General features: G+C 32.5%; 3 protein-coding genes across 4 annotated transcripts; 1 reads left to right on the top strand and 2 right to left on the bottom strand.

Moving 5' to 3' along the window:
• Positions 1 to 391: 391 nt before the first annotated feature.
• Positions 392 to 11,027, top strand: LOC148236218 (myosin-VIIa-like). 2 transcript variants are annotated; one of them, XM_088185000.1, is made up of 11 exons: positions 392 to 542; positions 610 to 870; positions 948 to 1,132; positions 2,197 to 3,404; positions 3,488 to 3,720; positions 4,513 to 5,352; positions 5,485 to 5,817; positions 6,803 to 7,002; positions 7,064 to 9,393; positions 9,667 to 10,163; positions 10,236 to 11,027. In XM_088185000.1, exons 1-11 carry the CDS (start codon positions 525 to 527, stop codon positions 10,440 to 10,442), a joined length of 6,312 nt encoding a protein of 2,103 aa, XP_088041126.1. In that variant the 5' UTR covers positions 392 to 524; the 3' UTR covers positions 10,443 to 11,027. The 2 variants fall into 2 exon arrangements, with proteins under 2 accessions (XP_088041126.1, XP_088041127.1); XM_088185001.1 differs by lacking the exon at positions 392 to 542 and having other exon boundaries at positions 747 to 874.
• Positions 11,016 to 17,035, bottom strand: LOC148236217 (uncharacterized). Its single transcript, XM_088185009.1, has 4 exons — positions 16,899 to 17,035; positions 12,948 to 15,700; positions 11,719 to 12,885; positions 11,016 to 11,654 (listed from the first exon to the last, which is right to left on the bottom strand). Exons 1-4 carry the CDS (start codon positions 16,924 to 16,926, stop codon positions 11,370 to 11,372), a joined length of 4,233 nt encoding a protein of 1,410 aa, XP_088041135.1. The 5' UTR covers positions 16,927 to 17,035; the 3' UTR covers positions 11,016 to 11,369.
• A 1,628-nt stretch (positions 17,036 to 18,663) lies between these two features.
• Positions 18,664 to 24,084, bottom strand: LOC148236216 (uncharacterized). Its single transcript, XM_088185008.1, has 4 exons — positions 23,935 to 24,084; positions 20,329 to 23,081; positions 19,100 to 20,266; positions 18,664 to 19,031 (listed from the first exon to the last, which is right to left on the bottom strand). The coding sequence occupies exons 1-4, from the start codon at positions 23,960 to 23,962 to the stop codon at positions 18,747 to 18,749; spliced, it is 4,233 nt and encodes a 1,410-aa protein (XP_088041134.1). The 5' UTR covers positions 23,963 to 24,084; the 3' UTR covers positions 18,664 to 18,746.
• Positions 24,085 to 24,842: the final 758 nt, after the last annotated feature.

The following is a 24,842-nucleotide window of genomic DNA, read 5'->3' as shown; positions in this document are numbered from 1 at the left end:
GGGGGTGTTCATTTGAATAAGCATATGAAACTTAGTCTTTTCGACCAAATATTTATTAATTTATTTAGCTAATATAGCTAATTGTTTATACACTAAACAAATCTAATCAACACATACTTATTAAATATAACATAAACGGAATATACAGAAAAAAATATTATTATATTTTATTTTGTTCCTATCTTTGGCCAATAATCAATCATTTATCACTACTTTATCACTTAAGCAGTCTCTGTAGAATGTTTTTCTCTGAATAGTTAGTTGACATATCTCTCCTTTGGGTCTTATATATAATAGAAATACAAGATAATTATAATCGATAATACCCATAAATTGATAATATAATTAGTTAGAAGCAATAAAATAAAATTGTTCTGTTGGAGACTTATCACGTTGATAAGAAAGATTAGCCTTCATGATAAACCTAATCTATATGAATTCAGTGAATTCTGTACTTGGCTATGAAGCATCGCCTCAGAAGTTTGTATTAGTATTTGTGAGTGTTATTCTTTCTATATTTTACAATGGCTGATGGGAATGTGGTAAGATTTCGTTTACGTGAGCTATCGACATAATTGTATAGAAATACATAATTTATTTAAATTTTAGAGTGAATATGTTTGGGTTAAACCCATTAAAAAAGATGAGTTCCATATTCCGTGGGGGTGTCGGGTGATCAAGTCTGATGGAAAGAAATTGGTAGTTCGTGACGACGACAAGAAAGAAATTGTGATCACAAGCGATCAAATAGTGAAAAGTATGCACATTACGTCTATCCAAGGTGTCGAGGATATGATTACATTAGGCGACTTACAAGAGTATGCTATCCTGCGAAATTTACACATGCGCTATAACAGTGGTTGTATTTATGTAAGTAAGTTATTAGTTTGATTTGATTATGAACGTACAATGTACTATAATTATTGCAATATTTTTTTTATGTACAGACATACACAGGCACTATGCTAGTGGCAATAAATCCTTATGAAGTTTTACCGATTTATACCGGAGGACATATAAATCGTTATCTAGGTAAAAAAATTGGAGAAATGCCACCACATATATTTGCGGTCGGAGACGGTTGTTATAGAGAAATGAAAGAAAATAATGTAAATCAATGCATTGTGATTAGGTATGCTAATTTATATATATTATGTACATACATATGCTAATCAAAAAATATTTGACCTGTGAAGTATAGTAGTAATTTGTGTAGCTTGTAGCTCTAGTCGAATTTGGGTGAAAAAATTCCAAGCACTCCATGATCTTTCGGCTTATAACTTAGCCAGCCTTTTCGGTATATTTTGTTTTTATTTAGCTGTTTCTTCAATGTTTGTTAGTTTTTAAAGTCATTTTTTCCCTGGATTTTTTCTCGTCCGTTTTATAATAAGTTTGGCTTTATGTTTGAACTTGAAAAAATCACGGTGGCACTTGTATTTCTAAAACATCTTAAAGTGATGGCAATACAATATATAATAACACTTGCCAATTGAAAATAACCTGATATGTTATTGTGATGCATCTGTCAATTGTCACGTGCGATCTGTACCAAACGCTAATCCCTTAAAATTGATGACATGCACTTTAAGCTCACTGGTCGCTATGACAAAGGCCTACCGATCTGTCGGCGTGTCGTAAAGCTGAAGGATGGATTTTATGACTTATACATATAAGGTTTTGTTTCTCATGCTCAGTGCGTCAATTTCACTAAAAGCTTTTAGACTTGAGAGGTACATCCAAAGTGGTCTAATTGATGGACTCGACATGGGAAAAAAGACATATTAGATATTAAGCTGATACATATTTCACCAAAAATCTTGTAATTATGAGATGGTGTGACTGAGTATTTTGTTACAATACAATACATACTAATATCATTAGTCAAAATTTATTGTACTGAATCAAATCATATTTTCACTCTAATCTAAAATCTTTCATCACTTATTGATTTTCTGCTGGTTGAGGACATTTGCTTTTAAGTGATGTTTGGACATTTCGGCTGTCTATTTTATCAATGATAATACAGACAGATAATTTATTACTGACTGCCATCTGGCAGCAATCTCCTTTGCAAGTCTAGTAAAAATTATAAATAATTAGTAGAGTAAAAGTTGGCATAAAAATTAAATTGAGTGGGATATTTTTTGATTAGATTTAATACACAAAGTTCTATAGATTATTGTTATAAATTTGTAGCGGTGAGAGTGGTGCTGGTAAAACTGAAAGTACCAAATTAATACTTCAATATTTGGCGATGGTCAGTGGTAAACATTCTTGGATCGAGCAACAAATTCAAGAGACTAATCCGATTTTGGAAGCTTTCGGAAACGCTAAAACGGTCCGCAACGATAACTCTTCAAGATTTGGAAAATATATTTATATAAACTTCAATGAAAATGGCGCGATAGAAGGCGCAAAAGTAGAACAATATTTACTCGAAAAGTCCAGGATTGTGTTTCAAAATCAAGGCGAAAGAAATTATCACATATTTTACTGTCTATTGGCAGGATTGAGTTCGGAAGAGAAGAAACGCTTGGAGCTCACCGAGGCAATGAATTATGAATATTTGAAAGGTGGAAAGGTTATCGTGTGCGAGGGTAGAGATGACGCTGCTCAATTCCGTGATGTGAGAGCCGCTATGAAGGTTTTGAATTTCAAAGACGAAGACACTTGGAGCATATTTCAATTATTGGCTGCTATTTTGCATTTGGGAAATATGAAATACAAGTCTACTACGACTAACAATTTAGAAGGTTGTGAAATTTCTGATAGCGCAAATGCCGCAAGAGTGGCAAATATTTTGGGCGTCAATAAATCTTCATTGTGTGATGTGCTCACCAAGAAAACTATTAAGGTGCAAGGTGAGCAGTTAGTAACAACGTTGTCGAAGCAAAATGCGTTTCAAACACGCGATTCGTTTGTGAAGGCTATATATGGAAAGATTTTCATCATGATCGTTGAAAAGATAAACAATACAATTAGCAAACCGAACGTTAAGTGTAAGAATTCAATTGGCGTGCTCGATATATTTGGTTTTGAAAACTTCAACGTAAACAGCTTTGAACAGCTGTGCATAAATTACGCTAATGAAAACTTACAACAGTTTTTCGTCAAACACATTTTCAAAATGGAGCAAGAAGAGTATTCGAAGGAAGGTATAGATTGGGTCAATATAAGTTTTGCAGATAACGATGAAGTTTTACAAATGATTGGCGTGCAAAAGTTAAATATAATGTCACTCATAGACGAAGAAACTAAATTCCCTAAAGGCACTGATGTAACAATGTTGACAAAGCTGCATTCTATGCATAGTTCTAAAGAAATATATATAAAACCTAAATCTGACCATAAATATATATTTGGTGTAAAACACTTTGCCGGTGATGTCAATTATGAGGTAGACGGTAAGATTTAATCTTTATTACAAATTGATATCTATTATATTATCTTTGAGTCATTTCCTTTAATCGATATATGATTGTTTTAGGATTCTTGGATAAAAATAAAGATACATTCAGCGCAGATATACAACAACTATTAAGACAATCCAATAATGCCTATTTAAAAGAACTTTTTAAAGAACAAGTTGATGACAATAAAAGGGATGTTACATTGTCATTGCAATTTAGAACTTCATTGGATGTTTTAATGAAATCTTTATATTCTTGTCATCCATTTTTCATTAGATGTATAAAACCGAATGAATTAAAAAAACCTAAGGTAATTTTTACATATTATTTTCCTAATATATTATATAAGAGTGAGTTAAATGAAAACCTTATGCTTTATACATTTTTATTTCCATAATTTACTGAGTCGATGTGGATTTTTTAACAGTTCATGTAATTTTTAGTATATTTTTACTAATAAATATAAAAACTATAATCTGTGTTAAAAATAATTATGAGAATATTAAGATTTCAGAGGTTTCTTTGTAAGCGCTTACTTTTATTGCATCCTCCAATTAATCATTTATTTTTCTAAAATAATAAACGTTTAATTATAACTATTATTTTCTACTTTTATTATTATTTATAAAGAAGCAATACTAGCATTAAATATATACTACGTATTGAAAGTCCTAAATTACTTCAATCCATTATTGTGTGTCTGAATCTTTCGAAGACAATATATCACAGATCTCAAACATTTCGGAGCTTCTTACTCCAATTGTATGTTCCTGGATTGAACTATATCATTGATAATGGAATGTTGCTCCTCTAGTAAAAGTTTTATAGAAAAGTCAAGAAAAAATTATAAATAGATGTATGAATTTTTAAATAAGCAATAAAAAATTTATTCAAATTTAAAACCATTATTTAAAATATTTATTATTTTGCTAGTATTTAATTTCATGGGCTGCTTACGAATTTTGGTGTTTTTTTATATACTAATTAAGTGGCTTATTAAGAAGTTCTTCTGTCCTTAAATCATTAACAACAATATTCTCATTTTAAGGTTTTCATTTGACTCGTCATAGATAAAAATCGTTACAATTATTGTTAATTTCAGTTATTCGATCATGGATTATGTGTCAGGCAATTAAGATATGCTGGTATGATGGAAACTGCTCGTATACGTAGAGCCGGTTATCCTATAAGACACAAATATTTTGATTTCGTTAACCGCTATAGAATTCTTGGTTACAATGTACCGCCCGCTCATAAAGGCAATTGTAAATTATCAGCTGAGAAAATTTGCAAAAGCGTCTTTTCTGAGAACGAAGACTATCAATTGGGGCATACAAAGTTGTTTCTTAAAGATTATCATGATAATATATTGGAAGAAACACGCAAGAAGAAGTTGGAGAAGTATATATTGATATTACAAAAAAACATAAGGCGGTGGATATGGCGAAGAAGATACATCCAATTGCATCAAGCAACGATTGTGGTACAGAAGTATTGGAGAGCTCGTGGATATCGACAAAGATATTTAACTATCAAACAAGGCTATCTGCGAATGCAGGCTGCGATCCGTTCGAGAGTGCTTAAAGCTCAATTTTCAAGAAAGAGGAGAGTGATGGTTAAGTTGCAATCATTGACTAAAGGATACCTTATTAGAAAAATGGTGAGAGAGAAAGGTTCATACATTAGAAACCAATTAGTTTTATTTCAAAAGAAGAAACTGAATGAAATTGAGGAAATGAAATCATCAAAAACACTTGGTTATATGAAAAAGGCTGAAGACAACTATGAGAAACGCTATAAGCACTTGATTAGTAATATTTGGAATGAATATCCAATTGATGATAATGCATCTGTTAAGAAACATGTACCGGACGATGATCGCTATGTAGACGGTGTGTTTGAATTCCTAGAAGATTCAGAAATGTCTAAAGAAAATGTTGAAGTGAGTGTTTTACTTGATTTTTATACAAGTTTTTTTGCCAAAAATTAAGATTACATGTTGATTGATTTTAGCTGTATCATTAGTTGTTTTACAAGTACAGATAAAATATTGTTAATTATATTTAAATTGTAGATTGAAAATGAAGTCGTTACTGAAACAATGCCTCGCAGACCAAAAACTAAAGAAGAATCTGAAGATTTATCTGAATATGATTTCAAGAAATTTGCTGCTACATACTTTGCTTCAAATAATAGTTATCAATATTCAAGAAAAGCATTGAAGCGTCCTTTATTAGAGTTTGAAAATGACGTAGCACTAATGTGGAGTGCATCGCGTGCAATCTGGATGACAATACTGCGCTTCATGGGTGATATTTCTGAACCGAGAGACGAAGGCGAATTAGAATCATTACCGATAATGATAAGGCTGTTGGAAATAATTGGAAAATACACTGATAATTTTCAGGTAAATATTTTTAAGTCATACATGATTTTTTATTTAAAATACTTGTATCTATCCATTGAAAAATTAACGGAGAGTACATAAAAAAGGTTCGCCGAAGGATACACAATTCAGATTTTTATAATTCGAATAATCATAAAAGTACATTATGAATACCAATGAAATATGGTAGTTGAAAACACAGCGCGCTCTGATCTCATCGATCCTTTGAAGGACGTAGTGGCGCTCGCTTTCTATGGAAGCCTAATCTCCGTGGTAGAGTCTCTGAGGGTGCTTCCTCTGCAGGCTCGATCGGCTTAGGGTGAAGCCTCTCTTTGTGGTGTGTGGTTTGTTCTTTCTCGGCGACGAGTAAATTATTACTGGCCCAACTGTGGATCAACTCCATTATTTGACTTCTGGCGGAGAGAATCAAAGTTTAAAATTAGACGATTTATCAAAACTTCAATCGAAAGTCACCCTTTCTATTTTTTTGTAAACCAGTTTTATCTGGTTACGAGAAGCAGTTTGGTGTAACTAAAACAGTCGCCACATCTTTATTTTATTATTATAAAAATAATTATTTAAAAAATTACGATATAACATGCTGATATATCAGCTTTAATCTTTGGCTGTGGATGGTGACGGGTGGCAATTAGACACTTATTGAGCCGCTGCAGTGGTATTTTACATGTTTAATATATAAGTGGACAGTGCACGAGGCAACATCAGCAAGTTGCGAGCCTGCCAAAGTTCGCCAAAAGAATCTGTACGTTACATCAGTGTTACTAGAGTGTCGGTAAGTTTTGGCCATAATAAAACCTATATATGCATATAAATACATATATGGCCCTCCACAAATTTATTTGTAAATGAACAAAAAATTATTAAAATATTAATTTTAGCGAATTTTTAAACCATTAATATAATAGTCATTATTTCACTTGCGATTAACTTGAGAACTATGAATATGTGTTTATTATATTAATTGTATTTTATTTATATTTTTAAGGACGACTCTAATAAAAATCAAAACTACAGCAAACTTACACTTAAACGAAAAACTAAATTTCTTGAGCAATTAAAATATGGTTTACTTGTGGATGACAAAACAAATGATTTTTATAATAAATGGGTAAATATGAGAAGGACCACAAACTTGGAAAAACTTCATTTTATAATTGGTCATGGCATACTACGTCCAGAATTAAGGTAGCATCTTAAATATATTGTATAAAAAAAAACATTTTGTGATTAATTGTTTTTATTTTAGGGACGAAATTTATTGTCAATTGTGTAAACAATTGTCGAGCAATCCTTCAAATGCTTCACATGCTCGAGGTTGGGTTTTAATGTCGTTAATCGTAGGTTGTTTTGCACCAAGTCAACGATTTGTGAATTATTTGAGGGCCTTCATTCGTCAAGGACCTCCTGGTTATGCGCCTTATTGTGAAAGTCGACTGTATAGAACGATGAAAAATGGAGCTAGGACTCAGCCTCCGAATTGGAAAGAGTTGCAAGCAGTCAAATCAAAGAGTAAAATCGCGTTTACTATTACGTTGACTGACAACTCTTCAGTAAACTTCGAATCGGACTCTGCTTCGATCTCAGAAGAAATAATAGATAAAATAAAATCTGATTTAGAAATCACCGACATATTTGGTTTTTCGATATTCATCAATCTGTATGATAAAGTGCTGTCGTTAGGAAGCGGAGGAGATCATTTGATGGATGCTGTGTCGCAGTGCGAACAATTCGCTAGAGAACAAGGAGTGTCTGAAAAGAGTGCACCGTGGAAGTTATTATTTAGAAAAGAAATATTCTCGCCATGGTACAATCCATCCGAAGATTCGATCTCTACAAATTTAGTATATCAACAGATCGTGAAAGGAATTAAATTCGGTGAATATAGATGTAAAACTGAAAACGACATTGCTATGATAGCAGCCCAACAACTTTACATCGACTACGGGACTAAGATAGATAATCAAGTATTGCTGAAGGTAGTTAATAATTATATTCCAAATCAATTTTTACAAACAGGTGAAAGTGCTTTATCTAAATGGGATAGTTTAGTAAGGTCAGCATTCAACAGTAGCAGAAATATAAAAGAAGGAGTTAATCCTTTGCATTGTAAAGAAGATATTGTTATATTTGCTATGCTTAACTGGCCGTTGTTGTTCTCAAGATTTTTCGAAGCTATTCGTATCAAAGGAGAGTCTATATTGAAAGATAACGTAATAATAGCCGTCAATTGGACCGGTGTATTTATAATAGACGATCAAGAGCAAGTTCTTTTGGAATTGTCTTTCGTTGAGATCAATTTTGTTGGATATTCTAAAGAAAAAATGTCTAAATTCAGCAATATAACTTTTAGAACGATACAGAAAGAAGAATTTGTTTTTGAAAGTTTGGACGCTGAAGAGTTAAGCGATCTTGTTATTTATTTAATCGAAGGTCTTAAGAAAAGATCTTTGTATGTGATTGGACAGAATGATTATAAGGAATACGGTGATTCTTCATCGTTTTTGACGTTCAAACAAGGCGATCTTATAACACTGACTAATGATTGCACTGGAGAGACAGTGATGTCTGGGATGTGGGGTAACGGTGAATGTAATGGTAATCAAGGTCTATTCCCAACCAATCAAGTGCATATCTTGCCAACCATGAACAAACCGCCTGAAGATATAATTCAAATATTTAAAAAATCAGGTGCAATGGATAGCCAAAGGAGAAAGTCGATCCATGCAACGTTGCAAAGACAAAAGATGCACACGTTGCAAAAATATGCTCAGGAACACTTCCGATCTGGTCAATATTTACCTGGTCAAGATTCCATTTCTAAAACATCTTCTATATCGTCAATTAAAAAATCATCTACCGAGGAACTTTGGAGGCACAGTCGAATTCCAATCAAGATGCCGCTATTACAAAAACTACAAGGGAACGATGTTCTTTGCAAAGAGGCTTGCTCTATTTATATGAACATATTGAAATACATGGGAGATATACCTGCTCCGCGTCCGATATACGCTTCTGAATACACCGATGAAATCTTCATTCCTGCGATTAAACACGAAGTTCTCCGAGACGAAGTGTACTGTCAAATCTTAAAACAATTGACGAATAATAAGATTCAACTGAGCGAAGAGAGAGGCTGGGAATTGATGTGGCTCCTTACCGGCTCACTTTGCTGCAGTCAAAATCTACTCAAAGAAGTAAACGAGTTTTTGAAGACTAGGGTGCATTCAATTGCTAAGGAATGTGCACAGAGGTTATTTAGACTACAGAAATGTGGACAGCGTAAATGTCCTCCTTACGTTGTAGAAGTTGAAGCAATTCAACACCGTAGTTTACAAATTTATCATAAAGTCTATTTCCCTGATGATACAAATGAAGCTTTTGAAGTCGATTCTACGACAAAAGCTAAAGATTTATGTATGCAGATTTGCGATAGATTCGAGTTGAAAAACGGTGATGGTTTTAGTTTGTTTGTTAAAATAGCTGACAAAGTATTTTCAGTTCCTGAATCGTACTACTTCTTTGATTATATTTATGAATTGATAGATTATATGAAACAAACAAGACCATCAAGAAATGGTAAGCATGTGAATATATTATATTTTTACCTAATTGCTTCATCCCAAGCTTCATCCTCTCATTTGCTCAATCTCTCAGTATAATTCCGCTTCAGCTTTCACTTGAACCATTTTCTCAGATCTTCCTATTATGTAAATGTATCTTATTTGCATATGAGTCATTCATCTCTCCAACTTTTATTTTTATTGAACTTAATTGGTAATAAGAAACCTCCTTGTTGCATTTCTTTTAAAATCTTAAAATATATGTATTTATAAATAATTTATATTCTAGCTGCATCACAAATTCAATGTCAATATCAGATATTCTTTATGAAGAAGTTATGGATTAATACCACGCCCGGCAAAGACAGTAACGCAGATCAAATATTTTACTTTAACCAAGAATTACCTAAATATTTGCGTGGCTATCATCGATTTGGAAAAGTAGAAGTTGTTAAACTTGCAGCGTTAATATATAGATCACACTTTGGAGATGATCAACAAAATTCAACCCATTCTGACCTTAACTTGCAAACATTGTTGCCTAACGATATGATTCGCTTACAATCATCTTCTGAATGGCGTAAAAAAATCATATCAGATTATAGCAAAGACGTTGGTAAAACACCTGAAGATGCCAAGGAAGAATTCCTTAAAATGCTTTTTAATTTACCGACATTTGGCATGGCTTTCTTCGAAGTGAAACAGACAACTGATTTTACATATCCGGAATATGTAATTGTTGGTATAAGTAAAAACGGTGTTAGTATTATACATCCTCAGAGCAAGGTAAAGTAACGTTTCAATATATTTTGAACTTCATTTGATTTGATCTAATTATGAATTGTGATATGTTTTTAGGACGTATTGATCACACATCCGTTCTCAGATTTGTATAATTGGTCTTCCGGTAATACATTCTTCCACATGACTATTGGTAATGTGATGCATGGATCGAAATTGTTATGTGAAACGTCACTGGGATATAAAATGGACGATCTTATCACATCGTACATCGACTATCTGCAAGAAAACACTAATAAGAATTATTATGTTTTTAAATTTTAGTATTTGATAGTCTAGTGTTAAGTCAATATATGAAAATTATAGTAAATTGTCTTAATTATTTTGTTCTAACAGATCAAATCTTCTTATTTACAGTACAGTCAAGTAAAACTCATTCTAATGTATATGAAATGAATTAATTCTTAACGTTTTTATTGTGTTTTATATTTCTTTATTATTTTGAAATACCAAAATTTCACCATTATAGCATAGTTTGCAAAATAAGATGATAATAAAATAAAGTATAAAGCTCATTATTTTTAAAGCTTCGCATAGTTAATTTATTATTAAAATAAATAAACTAAAGGCAAAATGTTGAATCTGCTTTCCTTTAAAGGTTATAAAATGTTAGCAAAATAAATTAAATTAACATAATTAACAAAGCTAAGTATAATGTTTGATAATAAAAATATTTATGTTTAATATGAATTAAATTTATTCTATTTAAATCTATGCATATTATGTAATACTCATCTAATTATGTTATTATGAAATATAATATACTTAATGTTGAGTTTTTTCATAATGTTATGTTTTAACGTTGTACGTAAGTTGTACAAGATAAAATTATTAGTACAATGTTCATTAAACACTTTTTTATTGCTTAATCTGTACATACATATATGTAATGTTTACAAGTTATATGATATATTTACTATGTTTGTATAATTTACATATTTTTTAGTGAAATAAAAATAAAAAATTGTACATTATTTTTTGTTGATAGTGGTAGACGTAACTTTAGCTATTGATATAATTTACATTTTAAAACTACATTATAATAAATATAGAACAAGTAGTATTTTTATATGAATGTAATCTAAAGATTATAATTTAAATAAAATGTTTTGCAGTAGAGATCGACTTTATTGTTTTATACGGTGCATTAATTACATTCACATTATAAAATGTGCAATATCTTGATATTTCTTATACTTTTTCAAATGTATTTAGTCTTTCGAAACACCTTCCTGTTATGGGATGATGCTTATATTCCATGAGCATTTTTAAATATTCTCCATTAAATTCAATAAAGATACCGAAGCGTATAATTTGAAGGAAGATCTTATGTTCTGATTTTGATACTTTGAAATTGAACCATTCTCCGTGATGAGGTCCAGTTCCGTTTACCAGTTGATCGTTTAGTGAAACTTCTATGCCATCATCTTTTACGATTACCTCCAACGTATTTTTATATTCACTTGTATGTAGAACCTTAACATAAAAAAATAGTCAAGTTAAATGTTATTGATTATATTATAAAATTAGAAATATGTACCATCTTATCATCTACTTTCTTAATGGATATCAAGATATTATTTGCATCTATGTCGTGGAGCAAATCGACCCACGATGAGGAATCGCCAATAGTAGCATACTCTCCGTAAACATTCGTCATATGGTCCGCTTCAATTAAGCAAGTTTCGTGTTGTATCATTCCACCAAAGACTGATTTATAATATTTAATATATATACTGTAAGGTTGTATAAAAGGCATCCATGCAAACGAATCGTAAGGCACATTTTTATATTTGTAATTCTCAGTTTTCGTTTGGACGTATAAATCCATCGACTTCGATTCATATTTCGGATCATACGGATACTCAATTATTAATTTGAGATCATCGGTGTCGTGGCTTTCGCGAATGCGCTCAAAGTAATCAGTAAAATAGTATCTAAGCATGTCGCTAAAATCATCGGCGTACTTTTGGACAAACGATGGGAACCTGTTGTATCTTATGTGATATTCGAATCGTCTCAACTTTGTGTGTTCGACAATGCAGGTATGAGGATTTATGTACGATTTGACGGATTTGCATGTTTCAAACAGGACGTCTTGTTCATTTATTGTCTGTTTTTCTGACTTCATTCCCTTTGTGACAATCCCGATAAACGTTCCGTTGTAGTCGCACTTGTCATTAATGTTGTGACCAGCGTAAATAGCCACCTCTTGATCGAACTCATCTTGACGCCACAACTTTTTGCCATGCATGCATATTTTATAGTTTTTCTCCCCGGTAATTAGAGCCTCCATATCAAAGTCGTCACTGTCGGTCTTAATTTGCACTTCACAAGAATCAGATTCGCCATCATTTTTTTCTATTGTGAACGAAATGCCAAGAGTTGCATTATTGAAAGTATGCAGATTATTAAAGTTATACCTGAACGAATAACTTGAGGTTAAAATTATGCGCTTAAAATTCGGTTTGATTGTTATCCCAAATCCACACATTCCTTTTCCTGGCAACAGCGAAGAGTACCCCCAAAGGTGACGAAGAGTTATCGGTATTACCATTGCGGAATTACCACCCCAGTTCTTATTGTGTGTTTGGAAAATATTTTTCCTAATTGCGGATATATCGTTCATAGTAAGATCTTGCTCGCATTCGAAGTACGATACCTCATAAACGAAATTAGAATCATCATTGTTTTTAATTAGGACGTGCTGAAAAATATATTAATAATATTATTAAAGTTAAATGTATATTTTGAATAAGAAAATAATACCTTTTTTTTGCTGTGCTCTCCTGGTGACACAATGTATCTAGGTTTACAGTCCCCGCAGAAGCTCTTCATGCTTTCCAAATTTTGGTGGTCGCTGAATAAGAACACATCGCTGAAGACAAACGTTTGAACTCCAAATTGTTTTACTTTTTTATCGCTGTTGAATTCAATTTCAGAATTTTCACCATTATTCATAACTTTTAAATCCAAAGGAAAGTTTGATTCAAATACGTGGAAACGCCTACATCCATGCCAGCTGTCTTCTATCGGATTATATACTTCAATACCGTAAATTTGCTGCTTCCATGTAGTACTATTAATATTAAAGTTTACTAAAAATATTATTGACTTATATACAAGTTCAAAATCAAATTTATCTTTACTGATTGAAGGCATATGTATGTTAAATGTTACAGGAACGCCCATGAGCGTAGGTATAACATGTTCACCAGTAACCATTTGTGCTATGTTGAAAACTTCATTTTTTATATGGTCTGTTGTAAAAAAAGAGCTAAAATAATCTCTAACTCTTAAAGATGTAATTTGTCCATGATGTAATGTGATAACTTCGATATTATTATTCTCGTTCGTCAAATGTTTTATTAGGTCAAACCAAAACGAAGCTTCTCGATTTTGTGAATAATCTATGTTTAGTTCAAGTTTATTGCCAGATTTCAGGTATAAATAAAAACCCATAGGTTTCAGATTCATATTTGCGATTTGAGGAGATAATTGGACGTAGAAAGACATGAAGTTGCTCTTGAATATGTTGCCAATCACTGATGTTTTCACTTCTGCCCCGAATCCAAACATTGAATCGTAGTAATCGTACATCATGTTCGTAAAGCTTGAAAGTTCCCATTTTGTAGGTTTCTTTAGAAGTTTAAAAATGCGCTTTGCGCGTACTGATGACAGTTGGTTGCAAATAGTCTTTGATTGCGACATACTCTCCATTGTAGTGTAATATATTTTGTATAATTCCGCATTATGACCAGTGAACGATTGCATATACCAATACATTTTCAGCATAGTTTCCATGGAAGCATCCGCCATCAACATGATTACAGCGGCGGACCTCAACTCTATATCTTCATCGTTATTTCTGAAAATCGGCCAGTACAATTTATATAGGTGATCTTTATTTTTAATGAATTCGTCTTTAAATCCAAACGTAGCTAGCGTTTTTATATGTGGTGTGATATCTTTGCTCTCGGATTGTACTACTTCTTCCACGAACTTGAGAACTTTCCTCGTTTTGATATTGCTCAAAACGCTAATCATGAGAACCTTTTCTTCTTCGGTTTTAGATTTTTTAAACTGATCTATGAAATTGTCTACGTAGTTTGTTACGACAGCATCGTCGGGATACATGTGATTGTATCGAGAGATTAAATTTGATACTGCGAGCATAGTTGTGTACCGAATCGGCTCTGTCACGTTAGTTGTCGAATAAGTTAAGAGACTGAACTCCTTCCATATTTTTTTGCTGTAATATTTTATATTGAACGGAAGTTCTTTCAATAATTCGATGGACTGTTCTTCGTTTACATGAGCTTGCCAAATTAAATTGCGAATAAATATGTGAGATTCGTAAGTTCCAAGAAGCGGAAGTACTTGAAGGAACGCTCTTATTAAATCTTTTCCGACCTCGGTAGTGTCGCCCTCTAAATTTTTATGGAAGCGTTCTAAATATTTTTCGTTCAGGAATCTCAGCTTAAAGAGTAAGAAATGCACTGCTTTTCCTTGCTTTTCAAATGAAATCGACAATTCTACTTGGTGTTGATGCATATGGTCGACCACATTATGGAGACCGATCATAGCATCCTTCATTGCTAGATCCATATCGACGGTTTCCGGTCTATCTCCTGTGACGTCAGATGAGAGTTTATCGTCTGGGGAATGACTGAGGAAATGCAGTCTCGTTTTGTGACTGTTAGTGATGGTTTCTAATTTCGGATACGTTACGAATTCGCTTTGTCGTTCATAATCCAATGTTTGATCCACTAATACAAATTGCGTATCGGTATGCCCGTTTAACGTATTCAAATAAATATTATTCTTAGCCTTTATGTTGTTGATCAAAAATCCGCTATCGGTCTTTTCGACATTGTAGTCTATGTAAGCGAACGTGGAGATTGGACTTTCGAATTCGACATCGCAATGATTGGGTTGAACGTTAAAGTTAGTTTTCCACGTGTATTCTTTACATTCCGATGTGGTGATATGTTTTGTGATATTATACTTGTTCGTTTCTGTTAGTACGACGTCGTAAAGCACGTTACAAATTCCATAAACGGTATGTTCTTCAGACTGAAAACCGCTTGATTTTGCAGTAGTCGAATCTAAATGATGTACATTGAGTTGAAGCAGAGAGGCGATGGCTCTTTTGATATTAACCGACCAAGTCTTGTCGTCGTTTTCGGTGAGGATTCCGATGGTCTTTCCGTACATGTTGTATTTGATAATGAACGGCTTGTAAATATGTTTAGACGGTTCTGGTATATCATGAAAGTTCATTTTTTCAGTTGAGAATTCGCTATTTTTACCAGAATAAAGGCCGTAAGTCATGTCTTCGATTGTGACTAAAGTATAATTTTCGAATCCTTTAACGTGCACTTTAGCATTGATCGCAAAATCTGACACGAATGTAGTCGGTTCTCCAGTGCCAGACTGCACCATACCTTTGTAGTCGTATACCACTTCATGATTGACTGGGTATAATTGCGAGTTCACGAAATAAAATGTCGATAAAACACCTGAAATAAAAAAACATTCGATATTGATCTAATACACATATTTATATAGTTATTGTTTATTTATTTTTTAATACAGCTAATTGTTACACTAAACCAGGCATGGCGAAACTAGGGCACGCGTGCCCGAGGTGGCACGCTTGAGAATTTGGATTGCACGCGAACGATTTCCAAGTTCAATAATATTTTTTAATTTGAAACTTAAAAATGAAAATCTTGATTAAATGACCCGTGAATTATTAATTTATTTCATTTTATTAATTATCAAATGTTTTCTAAGATAAACGACAATCGTTTTAAAAAAATAATTATTTATTTTTTCTATCTTCGTAATTTTTTTACTCCTTGGGCACGCCACACAATCGAGATATAATATTTTTTTTTTTTTGGAGGATTTTTGGCACGCGAACCCAAAAAGGTTCGCCATGCCTGCACTAAACCAATGTAAACTTAGCATACATTTGATATATAACATAAACAAAAAAATCGTTTTTATTAATTTTTTTGAAATAATGAGAGCCTAACATAAGAAGTGAAAAATCTTAAAAAAAAAACGTTGTAAAAATTTACGCATTAATATACTGTGTACATAAAAATGTATTGCGATTAGTTTTCGCAAAATTTTATTATCTAAATCCAAAAGAAGACAGATCTTTAAGTCGTATGCTATTTCAAAAGCCGAATAGGGAATCTGCGGTTTTATTAGGAATAAATTACCGTTGCAAAAAAGCTAAATCAAGATTATGTTAAATTTTACTTCGTTAAAAAAAACTATATAAATAGATATAATATATTTTTTAATATGATATATTACCATGCGTGTCTTTAATTAAACTATTGACATCAATTATTTAAAAGAAAATAATCCTATATAACAATATTTTCGATTATTCTCAAAGCTTATATCAAATAAATATGTATAAAGTTATTTTAAGCAGATTATAAATATTTATAGTTCATACAAATTATTTATAAAATAACAATACTTTATTAAGGTAAAAAGGTTAGAAGTGATATTATATAATTAACAGTTAGCTATCAAAAAAATAATGTGAAATGTTATATTATTTTTAACATTAAAAATGTCTTAAAATATTTATCCTTATTTCAAATTTGTTTTTTTATTATTTATTCTATTTTTTTTTTATTTTTAACGATGCATAAATGACAATGTTTTATGTACAATGTAAAAATCACTTACATAATAATAGAAAAAATGGTCTCTCCATTTTGAAACCACTAAATAAGCGACTTACAGTGTAACGAAGCAATGGCACACTGGTTTACAAATACTGATCGTGTTCCTTATAAATTGTAAGTATGTGATAACCTTAGAATAGGTTATCACATATTTAAGTGGTGATATCCTGTCGTCGTTCTCGAGGCGGCGCCTAATCCTATTTGACTCTCTAAGGAAGTCCTTGCCTTGTGGATGCAGCGTGGACACTGCAATCTGGCTTGATAAGCTAAAAGGTAAAATAAACTGTTGTCAGACCAAGAAGAAGGGAAGAACGCTATCCTTTCTGCTCGACGATCCAAAATAAACTGTCTGGCGTTGCCCAAAGCTGTTGATATCCCTGGCACTTAGCGAAAGGATAGGGTTTCTGGGAAACACTTTGACACTTATAAATAATATTTTTTTGAATAAGTTAATTTTAATCTTACTTACTTGTCTTTCTTTAAGGCGGCTTCCATAAAAGATGTCAGACTTTTGTGAATTTTTACCATTGTAAAAATGATTATTAAATTATATGTTACAAAATGTCATAGGGCCAGGTTCCCGTCTGTTTCACACTTGAAAATTCCGCTCTCCTACCTCCTCCTAAAACTGTGACAAAATTTATGGAAGCCGCTTATGAGCAGTTTTAAAGCGATACCGAGAATCGTTGTTATCTAATTTGCCTAACGGTCGCCAAAGTGTGATACTAATGTACAAGGATGAGACAAATGATAATCTTTTAAAAGGCGATGTGTATTCAAAACACCACTCTATTGTTCTCTAAGGTGTCAGTTTGCTCTGGCAGGTACTAGTAAAATGATGTAATTTCAACTTTTCTATGTTTTAAAGATATGATAGCTATCCTTATCGATATTACTATGGACTTCTAATATAAAAGGGCTGATCAAAGTATATTCAAACCGAATTTTGGTCAACAGGAGAGCGTAAAAAACAATTATCCCTTCTCAGAAGGCAAAGATTCACCTCAAAAGCAATAAAATAGTGTCGGCGCTGTCGCAGTGGGAACGCTTGGCAACGACCGTTCCCACTTTTTATTGGTTTTGACGTGAATTTTTGCCTTCTGAGAAGGGATAATTGTTTTTTGCGCTCTCCTATTGGACAAAATTCGGTTTATATGTGCTTTATTCGAGTCTCACGCTTGATGATCGAGCGTTTTTACCGCGATGGCACGATTTTATTGTTTTTGACCTGGACTGGAAATTCGCTATATGGCAACACGGAGTAGCAAAGAAAACACGACTAATTATGAGTAGTTACTTTTAATAATTTTTAATGCCTAATTAAAATTAAATAAAATTTCGCATAAAATATGATTTCAGAAAATATGTCGCAACGGTGGCTAATTTTTATAATTATTTGTAGCATATAAATGTTAGCTCGAACCTATTATTATTTATTCAAGAAATTATATTACATGTTAAAAATATACAAAATGCCATTTTTGTCATGAGGTCTGAAATCATTGTTTTCCCAAGGCCTAGGTTCGTTTTCGGCGGCCATGGGTAGTTGCACACTGTGATAAATAAACTAAGTCCGTGTTCTTATATAACTTGTGGAAAAAATTATTGTTATTATGTAATATATGAAGATAACCTTTCAAAGACTTTCGATTTCAATTTTATCAATTTTGCATGTTTTTTGGTAGCATTATTTATGTTTGTGATAAACGTTATATATCATTATTTTTATATGAATATAATCTAAAGATTATAAGTTAAATAAAATGTTTTCAGTAGAGATCGACTTTATTGTTTTATACAGTACATTAATTACATTCACATTAAAAAATGTGCAATATCTTAATATTTCTTATACTTTTTCAAATGTATTCAGTCTTTCGAAACACCTTCCTGTCATGGGATGATTCTTATATTCCATGAGCATTTTTAAATATTCTCCATTAAATTCAATAAAGATACCGAAGCGTATAATTTGATGGAAGATCTTATGCTCTGATTTTGATACTTTGAAATTGAACCATTCTCCGTGATGAGGTTCAGTTCCATTTACCAGTTGATCGTTTAGTGAAACTTCTATGCCATCATCTTTTACGATTACCTCCAACGTATTTTTATATTCACTTGTATGTAGAACCTTAACATAAAAAAAAAAATAGTCAAATTAAATGTTATTGATTATATTATAAATATAAAAATACGTACCATTTTATCATCTACTTTCTTAATGGATATCAAGATATTATTTGCATCTATGTCGTGGAGCAAATCGACCCACGATGAGGAATTAGCAATAGTAGCATACTCTCCGTAGACATTCGTCATATGGTCCGCTTCAATTAGGCAAGTTTCGTGTTGTATCATTCCACCAAAGACTGATTTATAATATTTATAATATATACTGTAAGGTTGTACAAAAGGCAACCATGCAAATGAATCGTAAGGCACATTTTTATATTTGTAATTCTCAGTTTTCGTTTGGACGTATAAATCCATCGATTTCGATTCGTATTTCGGATCATACGGATACTCGATTATTAATTTGAGATCATCGGTGTCTTGGCTTTCGTGAATGCGCTCAAAGTAATCAGAAAAATAGTATCTAAGCATGTCGCTAAAATCATCGGCGTACTTTTGGACAAACGATGGGAACCTGTTGTATCTTATGTGATATTCAAATCGTCTCAAATTTGTGTGTTCGACAATGCAGCTATGAGGATTTACGGTCGATTTGACGGATTTGCATGTTTCAAACGGGACGTCTTGTTCATTAGTTGTCTGTTTTTCTGACTTCATTCCCTTTGTGACAATCCCGATAAACGTTCCGTTGTAGTCGCACTTGTCATTAATGTTGTGACCAGCGTAAATAGCCACCTCTTGATCGAACTCATCTTGACGCCACAACTTTTTGCCATGCATGCATATTTTATAGTTTTTCTTCCCGGTATATAGAGCCTCCATATCAAAGTCGTCACTGTCGGTCTTAATTTGCACTTCACAAGAATCAGATTCGCCATCATTTTTTTCTATTGTGAACGACATGCCAAGACTTGCATTGTTGAAAGTATGCAGATTATTAAAGTTATACCGGAACGAATAATTTTTGGTTAAAATTATGCGCTTAAAATTCGGTTTGATTGTTATCCCAAATCCACACATTCCTTTTCCTGGCAACAGCGAAGAGTACCCCCAAAGGTGACGAAGAGTTATCGGTATTACCATTGCGGAATTACCACCCCAGTTCTTATTGTGTGTTTGGAAAATATTTTTCCTAATTGCGGATATATCGTTCATAGTAAGATCTTGCTCGCATTCGAAGTACGATACCTCATAAACGAAATTAGAATCATCATTGTTTTTAATTAGGACGTGCTGAAAAATATATTAATAATATTATTAAAGTTAAATGTATATTTTGAATAAGAAAATAATACCTTTTTTTTGCTGTGCTCTCCTTGTGACACAATGTATCTAGGTTTACAGTCCCCGCAGAAGCTCTTCATGCTTTCCAAATTTTGGTGGTCGCTGAATAAGAACACATCGCTGAAGACAAACGTTTGAACTCCAAATTGTTTTACTTTTTTATCGCTGTTGAATTCAAATTCAGAATTTTCACCATTATTCATAACTTTTAATTCCAAAGGAAAGTTTGATTCAAATATGTGGAAACGCCTACATCCATGCCAGCTGTCTTCTATCGGATTATATACTTCAATACCGTAAATTTGCTGCTTCCATGTAGTACTATTAATATTAAAGTTTATTGAACATGTTATTGACTTATCTATAACTTCTAAGTCAAATTTAGCTTTACTGATTGAAGGCATATGTATGTTAAATGTTACAGGAACGCCCATGAGCGTAGGCATAACATGTTCACCAGTAACCATTTGTGCTATGTTGAAAAATTCATTTTTTATGTGCTCTGTTGTTAAAAAAGAGGTAAAATAATCGTTAAATCTTAAAGATGTAATTTGTCCATGATGTAACGTGATAACTTCGATATTATTATTCTCGTTCGTTAAATGTTTTGCTAAGTCAAACCATACCGAAGGTTCTCGACTTTGTGGATAATCCATGTTTAGTTCAAGTTTATTGCCAGATTTCAGGTATAAATAAAAACCCATAGGTTTCAGATTCATATTTGCGATTTGAGGAGATAATTGGACGTAGAAAGACATGAAGTTGCTCTTGAATATGTTGCCAATCACTGATGTTTTCACTTCTGCCCCGAATCCAAACATTGAATCGTAGTAATCGTACATCATGTTCGTAAAGCTTGAGAGTTCCCATTTTGTAGGTTTCTTTAGAAGTTTAAAAATGCGCTTTGCGCGTACTGATGACAGTTGGTTGCAAATAGTCTTCGATTGCGACATACTCTCCATTGTAGTGTAATATATTTTGTACAATTCCGCATTATGACCAGTGAACGATTGCATATACCAATACATTTTCAGCATAGTTTCCATGGAAGCATCCGCCATCAACACGATTACAGCGGCGGACCTCAACTCTATATCTTCATCGTTATTTCTGAAAATCGGCCAGTACAATTTATATAGGTGATCTTTATTTTTAATGAATTCGTCTTTAAATCCAAACGTAGCTAGCGTTTTTATATGTGGTGTGATATCTTTGCTCTCGGATTGTACTACTTCTTCCACGAACTTGAGAACTTTCCTCGTTTTGATATTGCTCAAAACGCTTATCATGAGAACCTTTTCTTCTTCGGTTTTAGATTTTTTAAACTGATCTATGAAGTTGTCTACGTAGTTTGTTACGACAGCATCGTCGGGATACATGTGATTGTATCGAGAGATTAAATTTGATACTGCGAGCATAGTTGTGTACCGAATCGGCTCTGTCACGTTAGTTGTCGAATAAGTTAAGAGACTGAACTCCTTCCATATTTTTTTGCTGTAATATTTTATATTGAACGGAAGTTCTTTCAATAATTCGATGGACTGTTCTTCGTTTACATGAGCTTGCCAAATTAAATTGCGAATAAATATGTGAGATTCGTAAGTTCCAAGAAGCGGAAGAGCTTGAAGGAACGCTCTTATTAAATCTTTTCTGACTTCGGTAGTGTCGCCCTCTAAATTTTTATGGAAGCGTCTTAAATATTTTTCGTTCAGGAACCTCAGCTTAAAGAGTAAGAAATGCACTGCTTTTCCTTGCTTTTCAAAAGAAATCGACAATTCTACTTGGTGTTGATGCATATGGTCGACCACATTATGGAGACCGATCATAGCATCTTTCATTGCTACATCCATATCGACGGTTTCCGGTCTACCTCCTGTGACGTCAGATGAGAGTTTATCGTCTGGAGAATGACTGAGGAAATGCAGTCTCGTCTTGTGACTGTTAGTGATGGTTTCTAATTTCGGATTCGTTACGAATTCACTTTGTCGTTCATAATCCAATGTTTGATCCACTAATACAAATTGCGTATCGGTATGCCCGTTTAACGTATTCAAATAAATATTATTCTTAGCCTTTATGTTGTTGATCAAAAATCCGCTATCGGTCTTTTCGACATTGTAGTCTATGTAAGCGAACGTGGAGATTGGACTTTCGAATTCGACATCGCAATGATTGGGTTGAACGTTAAAGTTAGTTTTCCACGTGTATTCTTTACATTCCGATGTGGTGATATGTTTTGTGATATTATACTTGTTCGTTTCTGTTAGTACGACGTCGTAAAGCACGTTACAAATTCCATAAACGGTATGTTCTTCAGACTGAAAACCGCTTGATTTTGCAGTAGTCGAATCTAAATGATGTACATTGAGTTGAAGCAGAGAGGCGATGGCTCTTTTGATATTAACCGACCAAGTCTTGTCGTCGTTTTCGGTGAGGATTCCGATGGTCTTTCCGTACATGTTGTATTTGATAATGAACGGCTTGTAAATATGTTTAGACGGTTCTGGTATATCATGAAAGTTCATTTTTTCAGTTGAGAATTCGCTATTTTTACCAGAATAAAGGCCGTAAGTCATGTCTTCGATTGTGACTAAAGTATAATTTTCGAATCCTTTAACGTGCACTTTAGCATCGATCGCAAAATCTGACACGAATGTAATTGCTTCTCCAGTGCCAGACTGCACAATACCTTTATAGTTGTATACCACTTCATGATTGACTGGATATAATTGCGAGTTCACGAAATAAAATGTCGATAAAACACCTGAAATAAAAAAACATTTGATATTGATCTAATATATATATTTATATAGTTATTGTTTATTTATTTTTTAATACAGCCAATTTTTACACTAAACAAATATAAACTGAGCATGCATTCGATATATAACATAAACAAAAAAATCGTTTTTATTAATTTTTTTGAAATAATTTGAGCCTAACATAAGAAGTGAAAAATTAAAAAAAAAAAAACGTAAAAATTTACGCATTAATTAACTGTGTACTTAAAAATGTATTGCGATTAGTTTTCGCAAAATTTTATTATCTCAATCCAAAAGAAGACAAATCTTTAAGTCCTATGCTATTTCAAAAGCCGAATAGGGAATCTGCGGTTTTATTAGGTATAAATAACCGTTGCAAAAAAGCTAAATCAAGATTATGTTCAATTTTACTTTGTTAAAAAAAACTATATAAATAGATATAATATATTTTTTAATATGATATATTACCATGCGTGTCTTTAATTAAACTATTGACATCAATTATTTTAAAGGAAATAATCCTATATAACAATATTTTCGATTATTCTCAAAGCTTATATCAAATAAATAAGTATAAAGTTATGTTAATCAGATTATAAATATTTATAATTCATACAAATTATTTTTAAAATAACAATACTTTATTAAGGTATAAAGGTTAAAAGTGGTATTATATAATTAACAGTTAGCTATCAAAAAAATAATGTGAAATGTTGTATTATTTTTAACATTAAAAATGTCTTAAAATATTTATGCTTATTTCAAATTTGTTTTTTTATTATTTATTTTATTTTTTTCTTGTTTTTAACGATGGATAGATGACTATGTTTTATGTACAATGTAAAAATCACTTACATAATAATAGAAAAAATGGTCTCTCCATTTTGAAACCACTAAATAAGCGACTTACAGTGTAACGAAGCAATGGCACACTGGTTTATAAATACTGATCGTGTTTCTTATAAATTGTAAGTATGTGATAACCTTAGAATAGGTTATCACATATTTAGATGGTGATATCCTGTCGTCGTTCTCGAGGCGGCGCATAATCCTATTTGACTCTCTAAGGAAGTTCTTGCCTTGTGGATGCAGCGTGGAGACTGCAATCTGGCTTGATAAGCTAAAAGGTAAAATAAACTGTTGTCAGACCAAGAAGAAGGGAAGAACGCTATCCTTTCTGCTCTACGATCCAAAATAAACTGTCTGGCGTTGCCTAGACACTTATAAATAATATTTTTTTGAATAAGTTAATTTTAATTTTACTTACTTATCTTTCTTTAAGGCGGCTTCCATAAAATATGTCAGACTTTTTGTGAATTTTTACCATTGTAAAAATTATTATTAAATTATATGTTACAAAATGTCATTGGGCCAGGCTCCTGTCTGTTTCACACTGTCACAATTCTGCTCTCCTACCTCCTCCTAAAACTGTGACATAATTTATGGAAGCCGCTTGTGTGCAGTTTTAAAGCGATACCGAGAATCGTTGTTATCTAATTTGCCGAGCGGTCGCCAAAGTTTGATACTAATGTACAAATATGAGCCAAATGATAATCTTTTATAAGGCGATGTGTATTCAAAACACCACTCTATCGTTCTCTAAAGCGTCAGTTTGCTCTGGCAGGTACTAGTAAAATGATATAATTTCAACTTTTCTATGTTTTAAAAATATGATAGCTATCCTTACCGATATTACTATGGACTTCTAATATAAGAGGGCTGATCAAAGTATATTCAAACCGAATTTTGGTCAACAGGAGAGC

The sequence above is a fragment of the Plectrocnemia conspersa genome, unplaced genomic scaffold (genome assembly GCF_051122295.1).
Source record: "Plectrocnemia conspersa isolate PC_06_02 unplaced genomic scaffold, ASM5112229v1 ptg000004l, whole genome shotgun sequence".
Lineage (NCBI taxonomy): Eukaryota > Metazoa > Arthropoda > Insecta > Trichoptera > Polycentropodidae > Plectrocnemia > Plectrocnemia conspersa.
Note: the sequence above shows the minus strand (reverse complement) of the source record. Positions and strands in the feature narration are given on the sequence as shown.